Source organism: Ptychodera flava (assembly GCF_041260155.1).
Source record: "Ptychodera flava strain L36383 chromosome 23 unlocalized genomic scaffold, AS_Pfla_20210202 Scaffold_24__1_contigs__length_23054250_pilon, whole genome shotgun sequence".
NCBI lineage: Eukaryota > Metazoa > Hemichordata > Enteropneusta > Ptychoderidae > Ptychodera > Ptychodera flava.
This window is the reverse complement of record NW_027248278.1, coordinates 21935825-21956283: the sequence shown is the minus strand read 5'-3', so window position 1 is coordinate 21956283 and position 20459 is coordinate 21935825. Positions and strand designations below refer to the sequence as shown.

Sequence of the window (20459 nt, the reverse complement as noted above, 5' to 3'; positions counted from 1 at the left end):
TTCCATACCGCAAAATATTTATCAACCTTTCTATGTACTAGTATCCCACAAACATACATGATCAACATATGCATGATATTATACGAAGAACATTATGCAAATCATTCAATTTATCATAGAAATATATAGCAAATGCCTACCGCCACATTGTCCGATGAAGGGGTCACATGTTTCGTTGCCAGGGCATTCGCACATTTGTTTACACTCTTTTCCATAGTAACCAATTCTGCATGTTTCGCTACAGGAGGCCCCCGTCCACCCTGGCTGACAAATGCATCCGCTGAATCTGTCGCACAGCGCATCGTTGGTACATCGGCAGGTCTGCTCACAGTTCCTGCCGTAACGCCCCATAGGACACTCGCTGGTGCAGTCAACCCCTGTCCAGCCGTCAGTGCATCGGCATCTCCCATCCACTGCATCACACGTGGAGTTGTTTTTACATGCACATTGATGACGACAACCATCACCGTAGTAGCCATGGAAACACGGTTCATCACACTGGTTTCCCTGCCAACCAGGAGGACAGACGCAGCCATCCTTCCTGTCACACGTTGCTCCATTTTTGCAATCACATCTTTGCTCACAGTTCTCACCATAGTAACCCGCTAGGCATGGGATGGCACACGCATCGCCATGCCAACCAATGCTGCATTCACATCTTCCGGATACGTGGTCACACGTGCTGTTGTTGACACACAAGCATAAATTGTTGCAACCATCACCATAGTAGCCAGACTGACAGGGAAAATCACAGAATGCACCGCGCCAGCCAGCTGTACAAAGGCATCGCCCGCTGATATGGTCACAAGTCGCGTTGTTACTGCACGCGCAAACATGTTCACAACCGGCGCCATGGAAACCAGATGGACACATCAACTCACATTTATCGCCATGCCAACCTCGACTGCAAATACATCCGCCGTCAGTCGGGTCACATTTCGCGTTTTTGTGACAATCACAGCTATGTTCGCATCCATGACCGTAGTAACCTTGTTGACATGGCAACTGACATTGCGCACCCATCCAGCCTGACAAACACTCACACGTACCACTGATTGCATTGCATGTGCTGTTATTTTCACAGTTGCACGCTTGTTGACATCTGTTGCCATAGTGACCTTCTTGACATGGCAAGCTACAGTCGTCCCCATGCCAACCGGGAAAACACAGACACTCGCCTGTTATGTGATTGCACAACGAGTTTATTGAACAGTTACATGTTTGCGCGCAGTTGTTACCATGGTAATTTTGGGGACACGGGGACTCACAATGTGCTCCTTGCCAACCAGGAGAGCATGCGCATTTCCCGCTCACCGGGTCGCAAGTTGCATTATTTTTGCAGTCGCATATGTACTGACATCTGTCGCCATAGAAACCAACGTCGCATTGAAATTCGCAGATTGGGCCGTGCCACCCCGCACTGCACATACACGTTCCGTCAATGACGTCACAGGTAGAGTTATGTTGGCATTCGCATTTCTCACTGCATCCGTGTCCATAGTAACCTGAAGGGCATGGCATTGTACATTTTTCCCCTTGCCATCCAGGACTGCATGTGCACTTTCCGTCGATGACGTCACACGTAGAATTATATTGACATTCACATGTCTTACTGCATCCGTGTCCATAGTAACCTGGAGGACAGGGCACTGAGCAGCGTTGCCCTTCCCAGCCGGGACCGCACGTACACGTTCCGTCGATGACGTCACAGGTAGAGTTATTTCGGCACTCGCATTTCTCGCTGCATCCGTGTCCATAGTAACCTGAAGGACACGGCATTGTGCATTTCCCCCCTTGCCACCCAGGACTGCAGATACACGTTCCATCGATGACTTTACAGGTAGCATTGTGTTGACAGTCACATTTTTTACTGCATCCATCTCCATAGTAACCTGAAGGACATGGTGTTGTACAGTTATCGCCCTGCCATCCAGCAGTACATAGACATTGTCCGGTTTCAGAATCACAGGTTGCGTTGTTTTGGCAGGGACACCGTTGTCGACATCCATCTCCATAGTAACCCGGTATACATGCCGCGCTGCAGTCAGACCCTGTCCAACCGGCAGGGCAGTGACAAACCCCAGTCACGTGATCACATGTGGCGTTGTTGTGGCAATCGCACATGAGCTCGCAGTCTCTTCCATGGAATCTTGGAGGACATGAACAATTCCCACACACCCGGTCGCAGATTGCGCCATTTTGACATGTGCATAAATGGGCGCAGTTTGGGCCAAAATGATGCGCGTCGCATGTTATGTTGCAATGAATGCCCGTATATCCATGGTAACAGAGGCAGGAACCATCTTTGGGATCACAACTAATGCTATTAGGACAGTGACAAAGATCCTCACAACCTGGACCGAAACGACCGTTGGGACAATCTGAAGAATAAGAAGAAAGACGTGTGAAATGGCGGCAAAATGTGTACTTCCATATTGCAATTATTTGCAGCTGTAAAGAGGCTAAAACACTGGGTCAAAGTAAAATAAATAAGAGCAAATGTTAGAACCCACCTTGGGGAAGTTAAAAAGGGGAATACTACGATCGTGTTTGTTTTAGGGCATTTTTGTTTTGCATATTTGTACATTTTTATTGTTTTCTCGTTGGAAAATGTGGTAATACTCAGAATTTGTTCTGTCCAGACTGCCTGTATATATAATGCCTCTATTGTTGTCGAAAGTATATAGAAAGTTTATAGAATCTAGAGTCCAGTCATCAATAATAATGTAATTAGTTGGTGATTTTTGTTTGTTCGATAAAAAAATTATAATCGCTCGCTGCCTCTGCAATGAACTGAAATATGTAGCCGTGTGCGGGCGTTCCAAAAACAGAGGAACAATAATTGTGTTTTTCTCTGGCCTGAAGGAGATACAGTAAGGACGGTATCATTTTTAACTTGTTCAGCGTGTATTGCCATCGATCATTTAGTCAATATGTAAATCAATAACATAAACTATTAAGTTATCAATCGTTCAAACTTTTTGTCCACCTAAGGAGGTTGAGGTTCCAAGACAAGAAATTGACCATTTCCAAGCTAACAATTCTCTAGTGGTTAATAAGCTCAGAACCCCCGTGAATTACATATTTTCGGAAAGCCTAGGTATAGGGGAACAGTTTGGTTACAATAGTGTCACCATTGGTTACATAACTATCACTTGACAGGTAATTTGCATAACCTTTCAAAACTCGGTTTTCCCTATTTTTGTTTCAATGCTTTGAGATATGTGGCTGAAATTTGTGTGAGTGCAAGCTGTCTTAAAGATCTTCAAAAACGTGTCTCAGAATTTTTTTAAACCTTCTTAAACAATTTTTATGTCAGAAAAACTTCCAGAGCAGTGAATTTTACCATAGTTGATTTCTTTAAAATTGTGCTGCAAAAAAACTAAGCAAGATATAAAAATCTGAGACACATTTTGAAAGAGCATTGTGACAGCTTGCAGTCCAGCAAGTTTGAGTCAGATATTTTGAAGTATTGAGACAAAACATAGGGAAAACCGACTTTTGAAAGGTTATGCAAATTATCTTGTCACGTGATAGTTATGTAAACAATGGTGACACTGTGGTTACCAAAATGTTCCCATATATGTAGGCTTTTAGAAAATGTATACTTTACGGGGGTTCTGAGTTTATTAACCGTTAGAGAATTGTTAGATTAAAAAGGTCACATTTCTTGTCTTGGAACCTTAAGTCAAATAAATAAATAACGACGCTATTTTTCATCTTCTCCGAATTGGTTTCATTTCAAGAGAGGGGTCGTCGGAACTGCGCACGCGCGACTTTCTTGCTTACAAACAATGTAATTCATGCATGATATCTAGATGCATAATGTCAACATAACTGCAACATTTAAAATTTACGATGTTCATTGTGAACAAACATTTATTAACTTTCATTAATCGTCAACGTACCATAGATACAGTGTTTATATCGGACGTAGGAGTGCCCGGCAACCAGTGAGCAAAGTTCCGACGACTGCTTCCCTTTAAATGGATTTGGATAAATTACCCAAAGACATGATAGATAAACCCTAACGCATTTGTTTTTGAACGAGGACGACAAAATCAGACTTTCCAATCAACAGGATCACAAACAATGAAACTAATATTGTGTAGTTTACCTTGACAACTTCCATCGATATGATCACACAGCGTCGTATCCGGGCAACCACACATTTGTTTACATCCATCTCCATAGTAACCAGCAGGGCAAGTTGTGTTGCAGTGATCACCAATCCAACCAGCGGTGCACTGGCACCCGGTGAATCTGTCACACGTGCCTCCATGATCACAGTGACACAGATGCTCACAGTTTGGTCCATACCGGCTGCTGTTGCATGGTAGGGCACAAGTCTCACCGGTCCAGCCAGCACTGCATGCGCACGCGCCGGTCACAGCGTCACAGGATCCGTTATTCTCACAGCGGCAAGTCTCCCCACACATGCTGCCGTAGTGTCCGTCAGGGCAGGGGGCGCCACAGTCTGAACCAATCCATCCAGGCCGACATCGACACCTTCCTAGGAATGGATCACAGTCGGCGCCATTTTTGCACTCACAAGTGAGTGAACAGTTGGGTCCATAATGCATCGGGTCACACGGAGTGTCACATGTCACGCCAGTGAGACCATGAGGACACTGGCACGTGCCGTCGGTGAGACTACAGTAGACATCTGCCAAAGTGGAGCATTTGCACATACCAGTACACCCTGAGCCGTACCGTCTTGGGGGACAGTCTGAGCGGTATAAAGACAGGAATCAATCATCACTTGCCAGGAAGAGATTCTATGCAAACATGCGTTAAGGGATCAACCAATACATCTCGTAAGGGGTAATCAAGAGGGGAAAAACAAATCTATCGTAAATCTAAAAAAAATGCCGCAAACATGTAGTTGTTGATAACATTATTCACAAAAAGGCATGTCGAAATGCACATAAAGTTCGGGGAAAATGATCTAAAAATGTCATGTAAAATCAAAAAAAAAATATTTTTGTCAGATTTTGGAACACCGAATTGCATGCCGACATGCCGCCCAGCCCAACCCAAGATATAAAGGTTCGTCCCTAAAGAAAAGAGTGAAATGTAATATGAAATACAATCCTTGATTTTGGACGTCACTTTGTTCAATTTCGTACCATTCGATGAATCATTTCTGCTGACATGCACTCAAAACATGCTTAAGGTAGGACACTCCTCTGGGACGGATACTCGGTCTTTCAAACTTTTTCAATTCTTTTCTGATATACTACTTGTGGGGGTTCATTTTAAAGCTCTTGGCTTAAGAAAACTTTTCACCATATTAATTTTTCGAAACTCAAAAAAATTATTTTTCCCCATAAAGTTAACACAGGGATGGCAGCCATTTTGAATTTTTCAAATTCGGTAAATCTTGAGTAATCTGTTTCCCCGGTAGCAAAATTTGCGCGATGACCCCCCCCCCCCGATTTTATTCTCGATTTCGAAAGAGAATAGTTGAAAGATTCTTTGAGAAAAGTTTAAACGAATGTTCAAGTCTTTCACTTTCGAGGTACATGCTACCTTAAGGGACAAAGTCGCTAATTTTTTACTGCTCTGTGATATCACGGAGCAGTAAAACTTGGAATACTTGCATAAAGTCACTCAGTGTACAGACTGACAACTGTACAAACTGCAAAAGTGTCAAACATTCCCGCTTTGCTGACCCCAAACAGATTATTTTGTTTGTGACCTCTGGGCATTTTTTTCCTTTTCCGACATTTTTTTTTTCTTTCCGACTTAATGTTTGTTTAATGTTTAATATATTTCTATAGCGCTTTTTCTACAATAAAATATTCAAAAGCGCTTTACATCAAGTAAAAACAATAAAAAGTATTGCATTCAATAAAAATACAAAACAAGATTTAAACAAAAATCTCATAAAATGTCCAATAATATTAAAAATTAATCAGTGCAGTTGATAAAATTGTTTAAAAAGAAAAGTTTTTAACTTTGATTTAAAAGGTTGAATTTCGTCATGCACTTTAATTCAAGTGGGAGTGAGTTCCATAACCTTGGACCACAGACTGCAAATGCACGATCATTATACTTGTTGAAAGATCTTGGTACTACGAGATTCATACCGAAATTTATCCGCAGATTATACCTATTAACGCTGACTTTTTCTACCAAGTCACAAATATACTGTGGTGCCATACCATTTAGAGCCTTAAAGACCTGCAAGATAATTTTGAAATTAACCCTGGCCTTTACTGGAAGCCAGTGTAGTTGGATCAGTGAGTCAGTCACACCATCATACTTTCTCAGATGCGTTACCACTCTTGCTGCATCATTTGGACACGCTGTAATTTATTAAAATGCTGATTTGGCATGCCATATAAGATTGAATTGGCGTAGTCGAGGTGGGAGCTAATGAGAGCGTGAACAAGAATTTCAGTAGTGTCTTGATTCAAATAATGACGAATACGTCGGAGGTTGTATAAGCTGTGACTGGCTTTTTTACAAATCTGGTTGACATGGTGCTCCATCGACAAGGTCGAATCAAGATATCCTCCTAAATTACGAACCTTGTTAACAATTTTGATTTCGTCATTACCAATTTGAACATAGTCACAGGTTAATTTGGCGAGCTGTTGTTTGGTACCAAAAATCACAACTTCTGTTTTGTTGTCATTAAGTTTCAACCTATGTTCCAACATCCAATTTGAATATCACAAACACAGTTTTGTACACATTCAAGTGCTGTGGTCTCATCATCAGCTCTCCGACTTCCTTTCCCATGACAAATAAACACTGCTACAATGTAAGGAAAGCTACAACCCTTGTCCATATAATGGCACTGCTAATTAATTAAAAGATTTCATCGCAAAAAGCTTGCATTAGGTCCAAACTTTTGTAACAGTGAATGTCGAGACAAACATGGTAACAGTTGTGCAGGAAACTTGATTTTTAAGTACAGACCGTAAATGTTTCGCTGAAATTATAATCTTGTCTGGTTGCAAGCAGAGTTGAGGTTGACCGGTATTTCAAAATGTTTCAAAAAGTCAAACGATACAAACTACTTTCATATCAGAGAAAATTCATGAAAAAAGGCCAAAGAAGAGCGACGTTATCCCCATACAGGGTGGTTGATGAAACAACAGTCTCTCCGACCAGTGACGGTACATGCTCCAAGCCACGGACACCGGTACAGCAGAGATAACGACGCCGATGACATAATTTGTGGAAGCTACCAAACAAATATGCAAAACAGACATTGACATAAAAAGTTGGCGTACAGTATAGCAAAGTTCACAACGATCACCTGCGAGATTTAACATTTTCTGTCTTTTGCCAGTAGTTTCTCATCCGCATTTCACCCCTATTTGTTAATTGGCTTCTATTTTTCCTACCTGTTTGCTTTCAATGATCTCTCTCTCTCTCTCTCTCTCTCTCTCTCTCTCTCTCTCTCTCTCTCTCTCTCTTCATTTACCTGTTTGACAGTTAGTTCCGTAGTATCCAGGCTCGCAGACACACATAGTAGCCCCTCTATCGTCGGTTGCACATGCGCCATGCATACAGGGAGGGTTACATATGGCTAAAAAAACGTACAATTAATAATAATAATTAAAATAATGTAGAATTATGTTTGTGCTAATAGGCATCGATCTGCACATTTAATCAGTGCAGTTGTATTGTACTGTATTGGGACATCCGGGAATGTGCGTGTCCGATTACCATTGTACGGACCGTAATACGATTATCTGTTGAAAGTAATAACGCCATTTTATGCTCTGATTTGAACAAATGTCAGCTTTATGGGCGATAATGTTTTCGGCAATTGCTCCAGTGAGTTTACCATTGTTCGTTGGTCTTTTAAGACAGTTTCTGATTCAAAATTTTGTTGTCCATGACGTCACCTTCCTTATTTTATTCATAATTGTGAAAAGTTAAATGCGTAAGGAGTTTTTTCCACATCTACAGCAGCAGACCGTCGTCTGCTTTATATTTAATAAAAACATTACGTCCTGAATACATGTCATGACGTCAGGCTGTTGGAAACCCGTATTTAGGCAACAATTTGTATGAACTTATGTGTTCATTTCCATATTTTGGCAGGATGAAAGGGACAATCAGACTAGCTGTGTACTAGTTGACAATCATAAAACTCGCTCTTAACAGTAAAATTCGAAATCTAGTAAACGAAAGAGATTATAGTTGCGACCTCATTTGACCTTTGATATTTATTGCAGAGACCTACATTTCCGTTAGCGTGCAGTATTTCACATTTTCAGGGTCTTCCTGCAATTTTATACCTTCTCGTTCTCATGTGTTATGACAACCTTGCACAAGTCACGTGACCAGTCCAGTGAAAGGTCAACCACCCTACGTATTGAAAATGAAGGTGGTATGATGCCGTGGGTGGCATTGAATTTTGCTGCGATTTTCAACTCACGTTGTCGACATTCCGTTTCGCCTGCTTTCTGTTTCCAGCCATGGCAGCACTGAGGTTCGCTGACTTTCTTGTAAGCTTTGCTGTAGGCTAGCTGAGTCACGATTCTTTAGGACAGACATACGCACGAGACAAACAAACAAACAAACAAACAAACAAGGCAGAGAGATATAGGCAACGTCAGAGGAAGGTCAGGAGTATCACCGGGAGCAAAAGACTATCAAACAGAAAGCAACGTCACTTATTAATATTCATTCTTCTGCGTGTCTTTTCCTTCAGTGGTTCACTTTAAAGGTAGGCGGTCGTCGGAACTCTGCACAGAGGTTGCCGGGGACCCCTATGACCGATGTAAACACTATATCTTGGGTACGTTGGCGATTGATGAAATTTGAAATATGTTTGTTAACAATGACTACGTAAAATTTAAATGTTACAGCTATGTTGACGTGATGCATCTAGATGCCATGTAATGAAATACACTGTTTGTAAACAAGAAAGTCTCACATGCGCAGTTCCGACGACCGTCTCCCTTCAAGATGACTTGTTCAGACAGATTGTATAAACAAACGCTCGAATTGAGTCAGTTTGAGGACCGGAAGTACCTAACATCAGGTTATTTCGTAATAAACTTCCTTTGGTAAACGTCCTTTGTGTACTGTCTGGCATGGTGTTGTTATCCTGCACGTTTTCAACATAATATTTTAACGTTGACTCGCTTTATTATGATTTCGTTCAGTCGAAGAAACTGCCGAGATGCAGGATATAAACTTTGACCCATAAAAGAAATAGTTTTTTTCTACGACTGGAGTCGATATTTTCAAATGAGACAATAAATTACCTGTATTTGGTACAGTTGTAGGTGCCATACTTGTATTCACACTGTGTTGTGTAGGGCTGCCAGCCTTTGTTTTGTACTGTGATGGCGTACTCCACAAACCTACAAAACACACATCAAATCACGAAGTGGAAGTTACTTAAAAATAACTCCTTATCAAAATAATCAACTGATTCAAAAGGAAGCAAACGTTTTTGAGGTATTAAATAATCAAATTGAGATGGAACGCTCCTATGCATAGTCCTATTCTGACTTTCAACTACACCTTGCGAGGACTTGTTTACAAATAACACGATTGGAACTAATAAAGGATAATTGGATTTTCATAGTTTTTCAATTTCTCAAAAGTGTAAGGTGCTCTATAGCTGAATATTGCAAAATTACAAATAACTCTTAAAAACAAGTGCGTGATATAAAAAGAAAAGCAGATGAGATAACATTCGTAAATTAAATCGACATTACTTCACCATCCAATTATCCCAAATTAGTTCCAATCGTGTTAAATGTGCTGAGTAAAATTATTTGTTTACTGTCTTGTCTTTAAAACTGAAAAAAAACAGTATTTTCCCGAAGGACTATATGAAAAGGAAGGTGGCCATTTTGAACTTCAAATATCGCATGATACGTTGCTTGTCTAATCGTACACGTAATTGTTGACGCTTTCTTTCTTTCTCCTTTATAATGAAAGGGAATCTTTTGAATTTTCTCTCGACAAAGATGTCTTATCTAGTTTTAAAAAGTCCATTTCAAGGTGCGTCATAATTCAAGATAAATGACATTACTATCATCATTCTTGTGCACATGTGCAATCGTTTATGATTAGACCTGACTGACAAATGAAACGGAAATTCAATGTAAACAAATAAAAAAGCAATGGTCTAGGCACCACTTTATTTTAACTGTATCAATTTTCCATTTTATTAGCACAAGTTTACCGATTTGTTGGCAGCCCAGCCGTGTGTTTGTGACATGCAATAAAGTGCAATGTTTTAAAATTTTAGTTTGTAATATAACACGCTTCTTGTAACCTTTGAACGGATAGACGCATCAATCATAAAGGCCTAAATGTCACATTTGTATCTTTAAAACAAGGGCTTGTGTTTCATATGCTGTACTAACACTGCATATCCACCACAATTATTCTATTTTCACCACAATTAACATCTAATAAATATTTCGTGAAGCATGGATTGACAATTCTTCCCTGAGTGAGCGAAAACAATTATTTATGTAAAGAAAAACGTCTTACAAATTACGAATTTTAATTACTGCACACATGCGCACTATTGTCTCTCTCTCTCTCTCTCTCTCTCTCTCTCTCTCTCTCTCTCTCTCTCTCTCACACACACACACACATACATATGACGAACATTTGTGTGTGTTCCTTCCCAAAGTCCTCGAAATCTTGAAGGCCACGTTTACAAGAAACGCCTCAAACGGAAGACAAATGGTTTCCTGCTGATTATCCGTAAACGTCAAATACATACTAATATGCTACGATCTACATAGATGTATTCAAGAACGTTGAGTTTTTCTCTGTACGAAGCGAGATTACGTGACAAAATCACACCATTTTTTAAACTAACTGTCGCTAAAAGTAATATTCACATCTCTCTCTCACCTTTCTCTTATACAAACATGAGTTCCGTTCGGGCTGAGTTCTTGTGCCTCGCAAAGTGTTGACAAGACAAACAGCGGTAACATCACTACCACGGACACATACGCCATTCTGTGCTGATTTCCTACATCCGGCTCCAAGAGTATTTTGACGAAATCCGAGACGAACGACAATCCAGAGACCGTACAAGTGGGAAAATCTCCTAAAAGGTGCTACAAATCCCCTGAATGACACTTCCAGACGGGAGATTATTGTACAGACAACTTAAATATCGGACACATTACAGTGGCCGCTGGATTGTTTAGACTGTAGCGTCCTGTAACACAACACTGACAGGATTAACGGGACTGACTCAAAGATTGTATCTGGCAGATGTGAGACGCTGATAGAGAGTCTGGTGTCTAAACTTCCGGTTCGAGAAGCCTTGAACTATCCTAGTTTCTCATTTGCGCTTGCACAGCTAAACTTTCAAATTAGGAAATGTCGCCTTTTATGGTGTTTTTCTTGGGGGGAGGGGGTTGAGTCTTCTAAAATCAACAATTATTTACTGTAGTGCGCACCTCGAAAGTGAAAGACTAAAACTTTTGCTCAAACTCTCCTCAATGAAACTTTCACTCGTACGTTCTCTTATCAAATCAGGAATGGAAACCATGGGTCAGCGTGCAAGATTTGCTACCAGAGCTTGAATACCTGAAATTTACAAATAAGCCCATGTAAAATTCAAAATGGCCGCCATTGAATTTTCGAACAAGTAAGACGATGATGTGGTTTTTCTTACCCCAAGAGCTTTTAAATGAGTCCCCCGTAAGCGGCAGAAGAGAAAAGAATTGTAAAAATTTGACGTTCCGGAATATCTGTTCAGGATGTCGTCTATGTATGTGCAGCTGCGGGCACCGACACAACACACGTCGGATTTTTGGCGGGCGGGATGGCAGAAATTTTTTCTTACTATCAGTAGGGGGAAAAATAGTAGGCTAGATTTTGGTTCATGTCTATGATTCGTGAATGTTTGAGTGGGGTGAACGCGGTGATTTGTGTTCTGTTTTCATGTGAAACGTCTGAGAGGGGTGTACGTACAGACACTCTTGGGTTACATGCGTAGTCTGCGTAGTCTGCTCGATCGATCGTCTGCTCGATCTATTGATTGCGCACTCGTTGCTCTGCCCTCCACTGTAACTAAAATGTCCGAAGGTATGAAACAGAACCATTCAATATATACACGACTCGATTTTTCACCCGGTCGGGCGCTTAAAACATTCAGAATTACACTTTCGTACACCTTGTTGGATCAAAAATTTAACCATCCTCTCTAATATTACGCCTACGAACGGCTTACTCGATGCGCCTTGAAAAAGTCGGCCGTGTTCTGAGGCCAAAGGTTGAGAAACACGGTCTCCAGAACGATTCTGCCATAATAACAATATAATTTAATCAAATACTGCTGATTTGTCACTCACCTAATATGGGCAGCGCCTCTGTCGACCAAAGTGAAAGAGACGATTGCTTTCTAATAACGGAGCGGAGATCTCATGCACAGAACACGCTTAACTTTACTAAAACGAGGTTCGATCTTCATGTACGGGAAAAATGTTTGGTATATCGTCAGCAAGGCATTGTTATTTCTTACCTTCATCGCTCCTAGATCATTTGGTATATGTAATCAGTGGTATGTGGTCATCGCTATACGTCACTGGGGCTAGATAAGCACCGTGACAGCGGCGATGTATAAATTACGTTGTCCATAAACAGATACGCTCTGGACACCCTGGCCTATTTCACCATCTAAAACAGGGAATATGTCTACAAGACGATGCAAGTAACCAGTCCGTCGGCGTGATTTTCGAGAAGATGGTTACATTTGTGATCCAATAAGGTATCCGAAAATGAAGGTTTTCATCCCAGAGCAAAATAACAGGGAAACCTGCCGTATTTTTCCATAAACTGATAATTGATGGAAAAGATACAGATTCATTGAGAAAAGAAATGAATTTATCTGCATTTAAAAGTATGGCCAAATCCTTCAGGTCGACATTTTTTCGGTGAGAGATTTTGTGTTCTTTTCGTGAACTTTAAGCGAGTACAGTCGTTTGAACTTGCCGATTTGGCACTATACTGGCGTTAATTTAAATACGATACGCCCCCCCCCCCTCTCCATTTTACAAGACTAGAGTATAACCAACAGCATTGATTGTCATGATATACAAACGAGAGATGTTTGCTGACATTGACAGTGATACCGGTATACGAATTAGGCAATAAACGATAAAAACAATATAGCCTGGTAAAGGTTTAAGAATTACTACTACGGTGTCAATAATGTTGCATTATTTTTCCCCATGATTTGAATGATTCATTCCTTTTTCGGCTGTACTAGAACAACTGTTCTAAATCAGAAAATAAGGATCACATTAGAAAGAAATTTTGAAACTTTGTGGATATAAAAAAAATATTCAAATACAGTTCGGATCACAAATCTGCATTTTATCAAATGGTCATCCGTATAATTAACTGGTACTATGGTCTCAGATAAAAGGGAAGCGTGTAGTGTTAGGTTAGTCATTCCATCCACCTCACCGGCAATGGTTATTTTTAGAATATTCCCTTAGTGTACTTCTAAGCGCATTTGGGCTGTAAGCTTGCGTAGAATGCGCCACAGAGACAAATATTTATACTTTGTTTTAACTGATACCACCACGTATTTCTAATGTAAGGGGTTCAAAATGGTCTTATCTTTCTGAAATTGTCATTTTTGTTTATGCGACCGGGTCATTTGTTTACCTTGAATGGTTTGGATTTTTGGATTTGTTTTGACGTCATGTTATACTTTTTCTGGTCTGCCTTAATCGGGGCCCATTTTCAGGCTGTTGGAGTGAAAGAGACCTTCAAGGTTGTAGTTCTTGAAAAAAAGAAAAAAACTTAATTCTTCTTATTGTAGCGCGTGGTAAGGACCACATTTTTACGGTGACCCCTCATTTTTTAATTTGATTTTGGTAAGAAAATGGTTGAAAATTTCACTAAGGAAAATTTGAGCGAAAATTTGAATATTTTGAACAACTATCAGCAATTACTCAGTCTTTCATGACAAGATATCTGGACACTGAGGCGATATTAGACACCGTTTGGGCCTCCGGTCCATGGTTGCTATAATGGAAGTCTGGGCATCGATATGGACCAGTCGAGTCCGTTCTGCATCTGAATTGTTATCGCCACGTTACTATCCGACTGTTTGTGTTACAATAGTGTTTGTTTCGTTTAGAATAGGTGTAGGGAAGTTTATTTTAATGAGTACGATAGTGTTTCGTTTGTGTGTTTCTTCATATCGACCGTAAAATGGTTTAGTGCAAGATTCACGATCGGGCAGAGGAAAGGGAAACATAAACTTGCTCGTTTTCTTCAACGGCGACTCGTCGATCTTTATTGAATGGATATCGACATCAAGCAGAGTGAGGCCATCAAAATTCTCCTCTTCTTGTAAATGTCTTCACCGAAGGCATCTCCATCGGTCGATTGAAACACAGTCCCTCCCCGCGATTGAAAACAAGAAGAGCGTAGACAGTAGCCCTGCATACGGGCTAGCGATTGTTCTCTGGTCCAGTGAATATCGCTGAGGACGCTTGCTCCGAACTAAATTTATACCTTATTGATTGACGTGTAAATGTGAGATCGCTTAGATCGCTGATAAGGAATATTTACAGAGCGACCAATCGGATATCCTCGGGTTTAAAAATATACACGTGTAACCGCTACTTTACTGGATATTAAATATGCTGTTCTGAAAAGGGGGCAGTTTGTTAAGGGAAACCAGAGCAATAATTTATTTGTCGACCGTGAGGGTATTCAGTTGGCGAATGTCTCGTCAAATGTAAATTCAAAGTGTTTTCACCATAGCACCTAAAGTTTGTCCGTGATGCTGCATTTGAAATAAAAGGGATATTAGAAATGGAATCATTCTCAGACAAGTATTTCGCTGACAAGCGATCGCCCTTTTGATGAACTTCTGTTACTTTCTCTTAATATGGTTTCACTGAAAAAAGACAGTAGCTAGCCTACGTAAGGTCATTTCTTCAATTCCGATTGCCCTGTCTCGGGTAAGTTTTAGAAGACAGTTTTATTTTCGTGCCTGCGCTTATCGATTGTAATTCCCTGTAAGATCGTATATTTCCAATCTGACAAAATGGTGCATGAGACATAATAGTTATTCAATATGTCATATTTTGTCAAGGAGCATTGCATAACCTACAATCTGAAAACCCACCAGTATTGGAAGCATGGCTGCAGACCGAGAAAGCCGGCGGTCAGGTGACCTTCGTTGAATACGCTGTTGGAAAGCTAGCGTTTATAGCATTGGCTGCAGGATGGCTTATTTCAATACACACGCCTGAACGTCACAGGCCGCTTTTTTTCCACACGAATGGGCGTTGTTAACGATTGTAAAGCATTTAATTTCCCCCGAATTTTGATTTTTAATGGAAACTGAGCAACAGCTTTGACTTGGTTGTATCATTGGTATTAGACACGCTGTTGATCAAACTAAAAAGAGAAAGCCGATTCCTGCAAATGCATGTGAATTGGCCACAAACCCGATGACAAACGCAGACGATAAATCAATTCACACTTTATCATTTGAATAAAAAGATATCTATGTTGTTTGGAACAATAGTCGTCAGAAGTCAACTTATCTGGAAAAAGAAATTAGTATTACAAGGTGACTCGTGGCTGACATGGTCTGCCATCACTATCTAAAATTGGAATTGTGGGTTTACATTTATGTTTAGACTGCTTGTGCCGTCGTGGCCCCTATGTTCAGCCGCCATACAGGAAGAATTTTGAGTGATGCGTGGGCTCGTACCAAAACACTCTCCCTCGAACCTTCAACGGAAAAGCGAATGATTAAGGGTAGACCCATTGTCGCAGACACTTACCTTTAAACTGTTTTTTCACTATGAAAATGAATTGCTGCATCAGACATGTACATATATTTTGTCAGCTCCACAATTAAAGATTACGAAAATTGTATGCCAACATGTTTCAAAACCTGTTTGCGTGTGTAAAGCCAATCTTAGCTGCTACCCTAATATCACAAAAGATCACAAACGAAGTCAATTAATAATCAGTTGACATGATGTTGCTATACACTTTTTGAGTTCTGGAAGATCAACATCTGTATCATGTTTCATAAAATTTGATACAGCATTCTTGACATATCAGCTTAATTATGAAATCATGAAATATGCAAATACTCGCTTAATTGACATGATAAGGCTAAATGCCTTTGCATGGAATTACAACACTATAAGATCAACATCCGTACCAAGTTTCATCCAGTTTGTTTCAGTATTTCTAGACATATCACACTGATTAGGAGAGTTCTTTAAATATGCAAATTAACCATCAATGACAAGATATTGTTAATTTTCATACAGTTACAGATATTTAGATATTATTCCCTAATATTTTTCTTCGTTCAGCGAAGGAAAATACGAGTGACGTAATGACCCTGTCACCACGTGTCGAAGACGAGTTGTGACACGGTCATTACGTCACGAGTTTTTTTCCGAGCTATATAAAGAAAAATATTAGGGAATAATATACTTATCACATGCACAAGCCAAGAATTCGTTATTTTTGGCAAAGTAAAATAAGGTTTTTCATGACGATTCTGCGTTTAAATTTTTGAACTACTTTAGGAATAATATCAGTACGCCGTGCGCAAGTTGTCAATCATTTCCAGTCGTCCGTCGTGTGCGTTAGCGCTCACGTTCGTTCGTGTGTGGAAAAAATGACAGCTCTCGGTCTACACGTAGGCTACCTTCCGCAAAGTTATACTCTATTTCAAAGATAGCATAGTCCTAGAAATTTATCACAGACGAAGATACGCTATTTTTCGGGAACAAATATCGACTGAATCTCGACGGCGCGAACACTGTAAACGCCGCGCCTGACCCGGCCCTGTTGCAATGCTTACGGAACCCACGGTATACGCGACCAGCTTCGAGTTCGTTGTTTCCGCAAATTATTCACGTAATTCCTTCGGAATATACAGGCGGTACACTCTTGTGTTTACAATGTTCGGATTATTAATGTCGTAGTCTGTGAAAATATCGATTTCTTTACATGACTTTTGATCGTGGGAGAAACATCGGCCGCCATGTTGTTTGTTTACATATTTACAAGCACACCGAAGATCGACAAAAAAGGTCCGACGCACCAAAATTGATGACATAGACGCGGGTTGTTGTGACGTAGAACGACCAGAGAATAAATCCCGTATTTTTTATTCGGAGACGACAAACTTGGCTTGTGCATGTGGTAAGGTGTGTTAACATATGTACCAAGTTTAGTCAAATTTGAATTGATGTTCCATAACAGAAAATCCTAAGGCTGCGTTCACAAATAACGACTAGGGGGGGAGGGCTGTCTTTACTGTTCAAAGTTTTACTTTTGACGTGAACATGAAAATTTAAAAAAATGAATATGGTGACCCCATCTTTTTTCTTTAATATTATTCTCATATGCCAGAAAGTCTCCTGGTTTTCCATGTGTTGCTCTCTGGCCTAATCTTGTGTACAAGTATGTTTCACTGTCATGAGCGTCATTTGACATAAACTCTTCTTCAACTACCATGTACATCACTGTTCTCTATCACTGTTCAGGTATGCAGTGACAGTAATACTGCAGTAGCAGGGCAGTATATAATTGTGACACTGCCCGTAGGCAGACTAGCTGTATTAACTTTGATAATTTTGACAATATTTTTGTTAAGTTTATACAACTGTGTTCTTGTTCTACTCCCTACAGCATGTTGAACTGTCGAGTATTCAGCATGCTATCACAGCCTAGTGTATGTGTACCATGCATTTGTATCACTGACAACTGACCGTCACTGATTAAATTATGACCCAATACATATTTATATATACAGGCTTTGTCGACAAACTTATATTATGTGTTTGACTATGCTGTAGGGAGACAGCGAGAAATTGTAGTTGATATATTACGTAGGAATATTGCAAAAATCATCAACTGTTGCAGCTGCTGCCCAGTTATTAGGCACGTTTGGTTTTTTATAACAAATCACACATTTAGATTTTTTCGAGACAAAAGTCATGAAACGAGACAAAATGGTTCTAGATTTTGTTAAATGATTACTAACATTACAACAATTGGATGACATAAAAATAGTATTCATTTTCATTGAATTACCTACAAAAACTTGGAATTGGAAAATGTAAAACATAAAAGGGAACCCAACAATTTTCAAGTCCCCCTACCTACAGGCAGGGCAAAATTTTCAAGTCCCACCCCTCTACTACCCCCCAAAATTTCGAATCCCCCTGAATTCCTCCAGCACCCCTAACCATTTTGTGAACGCAGACTAATTGCGAAAATTCATAAAATATGTAAATAAAAAATTAATTTAGATGATCCTGCTAAATGTCTTTGCACACAGTTAGAGCTCTGGTGAATGAACAGTTCTATAAAGTTTCATCAAATTCGAGTTGGTATTTCCTAACATATTACTGGAATTATGAAAAATCATGAAATATGCAAATTAGCAATTAATTGGCACAATACTAACAAATGTCTTTGTGTACTACAAAAGCTTTGTGTGACCAACACATGCACATAGATTCATAGCTCATTTTCAAAAATCACTTATTTTTCAAATTAGCACTTAATATGAGTGCCTCATCCAAAACAATAGACATGCATATGTATTTATAGTGTGTTGTTTCTGTACCAAGACTAAAAGGAATTGGCCCTGGCATGTTTGAGATATCTGCGTAGATGCACGGACAGACCGACCAACCGACCCACGGACAGACGAATGAAAGGACGCAGCCCAAACCACAAGTCTCCTTTACTTCCTCTTCGGGGACTAAAAAGGACAAACGGTGGTCAACGGGATAATACCACACTTTGTTTCATTGTAGTCTTTGTGGATTGACATAACAGGCTCAACGAATGAGATTCTGATTACAATACGGTTTATATCCCTCCTGATTTGTTATCCACTACGTATACTGCTAAATATCATCAACTGAAGTAGCGCGAAAGCAACATTGACACCTCTGATAGCTCAGTGTGTTCGTTTTGACAACACTGTAATGAAATGGTCTTTATGTGGTTACACATTTTATAATTTCTAACGCTCAACAGTGGTTTCACTTTATAGTAAATTGAGTTTTATTAGCTCTGTACATACATCATGAAATCCTATATCTGAGTCTCCGGGATTTTTATCGCATGTGGCCATTTAACTTGACTAGATCGTCGTGTATTTTATACTTGTTCTTACTAGTACGTTCACTATTTGGATGTTAAAGTGTGTAACTTCAATAAGTTGTTCTTCAATATTGTTCTGAGTCGTTCCTTTCCCTCACGGCGTAAGACGAGTAAAGCTTCCAGCGCCACAGAGTCACGCCTAATTCCCCAGAAACAAAGAAAACAGCTGTCTACTAGCTACTCATTTTTCATCATAATAATGATACAACACCATACCTTAGTCTAAATTTTAACATCTGGTGCTACCAAATTGCAACCAGTGGCGAACAAATATTTGGTTTGATTGGCCTTCTAGGATAATAACACCTTATAAGTACGAGAGAGCGGTACTTAATTCACTGTATATATAGAAATGTTAGCCGTTTCCATGAGTACTGTGTTTAAGTAAGCGAAGAGTGTAGCAATATAAAATTGCAGCGAAAAGTTCGTGTGTGTGTGACGAATAATCTACTACACGTAAGTTGTCAATGTTTCATGATTTGTAGCAGACGTTTTCAAGGCTGTAATATAATCACAGCAGGCATCTAATTATTATGGTATGTGCAGCAATCATTCGGAACGGTACTGCTGCAGATATTTTTGTATATTGTTCCTTTTATCGCAGCTTTTACCTGAAAACAAATGACTTCTTACAAGTTTGTGCTTAAAATAACGCACAATACCGTACCTTCAATTCCTCAGCAATTATTTCTCATTTGTTCGACTTATGGAATTTATATATCTTTCTGCTATACACTCACAGATAGTACATATTTTCATCAGAAGTCAAAAATAATTTATTTGCAAAATCATATCACACATGTTGGTGTTGTTATTGATTTACCGTACTTATATTTCCTTCGTAATTACAAACAGACATAAATCATGCACGTTATCTCAGCTCTGATGCTCATGGTTTTCAATGCTGCGACATTCATGGTAGATGCTGAAGATGCAATAGTTCCCAAAAATTGGAGGAATTTGAAAGGTAAGGCTAATGGAAATAATCCGTTCAACGGGCAAGATTGTTTCAAGTTGACTAAGTTTGTTATTTATTTTTTCTTCCACTTCGTTTTTCAGGGTTCTTCGGCAAAAATGCCTTTTGTACTTCATTTTCCCCCACGCTAGTGAGCAACATGTACCAAACAGATTTTAACATTTAACTCTTTTTTATGTATCGTGCATGTAGTTCCTGACAAAGAACATGTTTCCCTGTTCCTAAATGCTGTGACTTTTCTGATATTTAAAAACAGCATTGATACGCTTGAAACTGATGTGTACAAATATTAAGATGTCACTGTTTCACCTCAGCTGTCATAGGCGGAGAATGCATTTATTAT

General features: G+C 39.7%; 1 protein-coding gene across 1 annotated transcript in view; it reads right to left on the bottom strand.

The window, feature by feature from the left end:
• The window catches only part of LOC139125053 (multiple epidermal growth factor-like domains protein 11), a 16750-nt gene extending 5502 nt beyond the window's left edge, over positions 1 to 11248 (bottom strand). Inside the window, exons 1-6 of the mRNA XM_070691166.1 lie at positions 10858 to 11248; positions 9240 to 9338; positions 8405 to 8508; positions 7442 to 7546; positions 4118 to 4729; positions 141 to 2381 (exon numbers count right to left, since the gene is read on the bottom strand). Of these exons, the coding sequence (XP_070547267.1) occupies positions 141 to 2381; positions 4118 to 4729; positions 7442 to 7546; positions 8405 to 8508; positions 9240 to 9338; positions 10858 to 10964 (3268 nt within the window). The 5' untranslated portion in view covers positions 10965 to 11248. The remainder of the gene's footprint in view (positions 1 to 140; positions 2382 to 4117; positions 4730 to 7441; positions 7547 to 8404; positions 8509 to 9239; positions 9339 to 10857) is intronic.
• Between the last annotated feature and the right edge of the window lie 9211 nt (positions 11249 to 20459).